Below are 5,003 nucleotides of genomic sequence, written 5' to 3'. Positions count from 1 at the left end.
ACTTAGTAACTAAGGAAGGAGTAGTAAATATCACTTTTTCTACTATTATACCTACTAGTATACTAGACCTAGTAAAATAGTTAATAACTAGTATAATATTAATAATTATATAATAACTTACTAGATTAAGTATATTTTTCTTCTCTTATAAAGAGAGATATCGGAGATTAACCATATATATATAGCCTTTCGGATAAGTATACAGATATTCTAGAAGGAGAGGTATATATTTAATCTCTATAGTAGATATTACGTTATAGGTAGCTTCTATTAGGGGAGTTAGTTTATCTTCTATTCCCTATTTGAAAAATATTAGTAATAAACTAGTAGGAAACTAGTAAATTTCTTTAAAAATATACCTTATATTCGTTACGCTTATATAGGATCCGATTATTAGATATATTATAAAGCTCGATATCTGCCTCTATAGGCTCGTCTAGTTTAGGAATAGGCTCAGCCTTTATAAGCTCTTTAAGCTTATAATAGCGGTATTTCTACCAGGTAGATTGATAATATACTATGGTAACTACTAGTAAACGAATTGGAATAATGGTTTGTAAGTAGTTATATGTGTATATCTAAAGATATATATATTCGATATAGAGTTATTTATCAGTAATTAGGTAGTAAATAACTAGTAAATAACTAGTATATAAGAATGTATCCCTTATAAACATACCATATATTTCATACCAAAACGGGATGATCTAATCAAAGATACCGTACATTTCCAGACCAAACAGCATTTACATAAGCCTAAACTAGGGGTATCGACGTGAGCATTGACCGCCTGACCAACGTGAGGTCTCAGGCGGGCCCACACGACCTGATCTCTCCTGACATGCTCCGACAAACTCTTACTGCCTTAGGCATAAAATCCCAAAAAGGCTTAGTACCACTAAGGTCGCACCCCACAATATTTTAACTGGACCGAACCACTTTCCCTTTCTCTATCATACTTCTATCCTCAGTGATAGATTACCATCTACTTTCTACTTCATCATGGCTGAGCAGCTTGCTGAGCAGATTGCTGCTGATGATCACCACATCTTGTCTGAATTCGAAGACCCAGAACGAAAAGCCCTCATTGCGCGATTTGTTGAGAGTGATCCCACGAGATTGAGTGAGGTACCACTACGTAACTATCTCGCTTTGTGGTTCTCAGATATCCAGGTTCTTCGCGGGTTGGTGTCTCCCCATAATACCAACGAGGCTTTTGAGCGCTTGGGTGTCTTCAAGGCTACCGTGAAGTCAATGAACATCTACGATGTAGCTGGGACTTGTAAGTACCCCCAGAAAACGTGCACCATGACACCAAACTAACCGGAACTGCTTCATATAGGGGCTGGAAAAACACAGGCTAACAAGACTGGCGACAAATCTCACATCAGCTCCGTCTATTCATCTTCTTCCGCTGCTACGCCCGCTTCTCCTCCTCTAGCGACGGTTCGTTCCAACGTGCTCTCAACGCACGGAACCACTGGGAGCTCAACGCCAAGGGTCCCGATATTTCGGCCCCGTGGCTCGGTCTCCCCAGCTGGTACTTTGCCGCAGCGCGAGGCAGACCCTAGGTTTAAAGTATGTTTTTCAAGGAGATCAAAGAGGAAACAAAGCTGATCTCATCGATTTTTAGAGCTTAGAACGGGATAATAAACAATGTGTGTTAACCAAGCGTGGCCAGCCTACCATACAAACAGCACACATTGTACCCAACAAGCTGAATCAAACAACCAACCGTCACCTTACCAAGCAGGATTGTTGGGCGTGGCTTGATGCATTCTGGGGTAAAGACCGTGTTGATCAATGGAAGGCACAGCTGCTGACAGGGGATGTGATCGGAACTGAGCGAGTGTCGAATTTGATCACCCTTGAAATGCAAACCCATGAATATTGGGACCGCGCCTCGATCGCATTCCGTCCTGTGTGGGTTAATGCTACAAATACAGAGATGCATATCGCATTCCACTGGCTTCCGTTTGTCAAAGATGGACCATTGGCAATTCACATCAAGCAGACCGAGCTTGTACCGACCCAGGAGCACATCTTTAGCGACCCATACTATAAACCTCGTATGGGCCCTGGGATGAATAACATGCTTTTCCATACGGAGACACTCAAGCCGATCGTCTCTGGCTATGTTTTCAAGATGTCCACCACCAACGCAAAGGAGCGGCCACTGCCGTCGATGGAACTACTGCAACTGAAGTGGAACTTGTCCCGCATCGCTGCGATGCAGGGGGCTGCCGAGGACGAAGACAGCGATTACGAGTCCGACGGAGGCTCTGTTGCCGTTCCCGCAGGTCCTAGAACGCCAGTTAGAGGACGGCGCATGTCTGATGAGAATAGGCCACCCTTCCGTTCCTCTATCCAATCATTGTCTCCATCAAAGTTGCAGAATCTGTCGTTGGAGGATGACAACACATCCAGCTACCTCGTTGAGTAACGAGTTCCTTTTTCTTGCTGTTGTATCTTTGACGATGCCACGACTCCTGAATAGGGCTGACTTGGTGAGAGGGTTCGGCTTCTTCTGTTCCTTTTAACAATCATACTATTTTTACCATTTTAGACCCGAAATTCATTCAAGGTCTATAGAAGGGCATCTTCATATTATTACGTGTCGAATTGTTTTACACCACAGCTTACCACCCCTAAGCCGATGGCCAATCAGAGAGAACGAACCAAACCATCGAAATAACAATTCGACATTGGTACGCACAACAAACTCTCCAAGCCGACCCAGACGACGAGAAACCGACCAGCAATTAGGCCAAAGCCCTACCATTCTTACAAGCCACGCTTAACTCTTCCGCCAATACCTACCTATCCCTCAAAATCTTCTCTTTCCTCTTCATACAACTTCCTTTATTTAAACAAAACACACTGCAACATGCCTACTAAACGCAAAAACTCACTGGCCGACGACGATACCAGGCCAGTCAGCAAAAGGACGAAGCCGGGCTTAAGGGCTCACGCTAAACAGCTAATGGACCTCATGACTGAAACTGATATGGCTTACACAACCGCGGACGAAGACAAGTATACCCAGGTGATAGAATGGTCGCAGAGAGAAGCCGATAAAAGACTCGACGCCGACGCCGACTATACTGAACGCGCAATATAGAGCCCAGGCGAAGAACCCCCGACTAACTTTGGCAAAGTCCTGACCGCGGCTGAGATGGCAGAAGCACCACTTTGTATCCAAAACGAGATCGACAAAAACGGCGAATGGGTTCCGCCACCACGCGGTGTGAAGCTGAGTGACGAAGGTGTCTATCTGGCCGTCAAAAACATGTCTGCTGTAGAGCGCGGAGAAAGATTCCCAGTCGACTTCGACAAAAATGGACACGTCCGAGCTACATGTATCCCAGAAGACCCTGCACCACTCGGTTGGGCACACGACCTACCTATGATAATGGTGGCACAAGGAATAATCCCACTCGTTGGACAACTGCATGCCAGAAAGCTGGGCAACCTCACCTTGAAAACCGACGCCAATATCAAAAACTCCCCGGCTTTCACGGTCGGCCCAGTGGTCGCATCGAAATCCGTTGTTGAAATGAGCAGATCGATCCAGCGCCAATATGTGACCCACAAGCCCGACCGGGGGTACAAAATGGAGTACAACTTGGATACCGCAGTTGACGTGGTCTCCAATGACCACCAGGACATGGCAATCCTCCTAGGTGACTGTCACACTGGCGCCCAAAGCCGTCTACCTTCCAGCCGACCTTTCAAGTTATAAAACTCTATCACCGCACAGAGAACGTTACATTTGTTCTGAGGGTCGCGTAGGTAGAAGAGTTTAATGTCGCAGTAGCAGACCGAGTCCAGAAGCTCTGTTACGGGTATGTGCTTCGGAAGATCACTCTGAAAAGTGGGATTTTGTTTACACTTGCTCAGAGAGGAGTCGTTAGGTAGGGAGGTATTCTGTGGAAGTAAGATACCGGGTCGGGTCCTAGTAATAGCTGACCTGAGTTGGATGGTAGTAAATTGGACATTTATACTCCTGTGATAAAAAAACCGCGAATATACCCAATGATACCGATAGATCACACAAAAGACATCTATATCTAGAGTATTCTTATCTTTCGTTCGTCTAGAAATTTTGCGCTTAGCCGGGAATTTGCTATTAAGAAACTATGCTCTACTTAGCTCAATCCCCTTTAGAATAGAAAGAGCAACTGTACGCGTTGTATCTGCTTATAAATATCGTTACTAACACTACGGCGGGCGAATAGCTTAAAGTATTGATAAAGGCGGCGCCAGTATTCGTCGTATGATTGAAGTGCTTTCTTTCGCGATGTCTTAAACATCCAGTCAAAAAAGTTCACATAAATCGCTTGGTCTTCCAGCAGAAGATAGTCCACGTAGTTATGGTTCGATTGAATGTAATATCTATTCCGGTATTAGTGCCCAGCCCTAAGGCTTTCATTTCATCAAGATTAAACCCACTTCCGCCAGTACCGTTCGACCACGGCGATTCCTATCAGTGTTCTTGGCTTGAAGTTTGGAGGAAGCCATCCGAGACTGCGGAAATGCTGCAATCTGGCTTACGTTTCCTCGCAAAGGATTGGATCGGTCCAGAACTGGTGATCAACTTGAGCTGGAGGGGCGGATACAGTCGCCATAGGGAGAATTAAGAGACAAAGGTCAAGGTTTCGATTCTATGATAGGAGTCTTGAGAATTAGGTGTATAGAGGTCGATCGAGGCAGCGGAGGTGGGATGGGAAGGTTGTTGAAAGAGCCACCGGGGGGAGGGCAAACGAAGTATCTTATAGCAGCTCGACCAGGCTGGGCAAAAATGAAGGCGGCCTGGATTTGTATGCAGAGGGGAGCCATTTTCGGCGTCTTTTTGGTCGCCAGTAGAAACAGTGGGGGGCTTACAGCTGATCGAATGTTAGAATGGGACCGCTAATTTAGCGTGAAGGAAAATATATTAATCCGTGTTAATCCGCGTTTCGACCATCTATCTGCTCAGAGGGGTCTTAGCGAATGTCGAGATC

General features: G+C 45.3%; 2 protein-coding genes across 2 annotated transcripts; both read left to right on the top strand.

Annotated features, from left to right (window-relative positions):
- Window positions 1-1,002: 1,002 nt before the first annotated feature.
- Window positions 1,003-2,443, top strand: LCP9604111_3522 (HNH endonuclease signature motif containing protein; the record flags this gene model as incomplete). Its single annotated transcript, XM_039071120.1, has 3 exons — window positions 1,003-1,282; window positions 1,343-1,578; window positions 1,634-2,443. The coding sequence occupies 3 exons, from the start codon at window positions 1,003-1,005 to the stop codon at window positions 2,441-2,443; spliced, it is 1,326 nt and encodes a 441-aa protein (XP_038930185.1).
- A 444-nt stretch (window positions 2,444-2,887) lies between these two features.
- On the top strand, window positions 2,888-3,742 carry LCP9604111_3521 (uncharacterized protein; the record flags this gene model as incomplete). The annotated part of the gene is made up of 2 exons (XM_039071119.1): window positions 2,888-3,046; window positions 3,122-3,742. The coding sequence occupies 2 exons, from the start codon at window positions 2,888-2,890 to the stop codon at window positions 3,740-3,742; spliced, it is 780 nt and encodes a 259-aa protein (XP_038930184.1).
- Between the last annotated feature and the right edge of the window lie 1,261 nt (window positions 3,743-5,003).

The sequence above is a fragment of the Penicillium roqueforti genome (assembly GCF_015533775.1).
Source record: "Penicillium roqueforti strain LCP96 04111 chromosome Unknown scaffold_06, whole genome shotgun sequence".
In the NCBI taxonomy this organism is placed as follows: domain Eukaryota; kingdom Fungi; phylum Ascomycota; class Eurotiomycetes; order Eurotiales; family Aspergillaceae; genus Penicillium; species Penicillium roqueforti.
The sequence above is the reverse complement of the archived record's forward strand: the minus strand, read 5'-3'. Positions and strand labels throughout refer to the sequence as shown.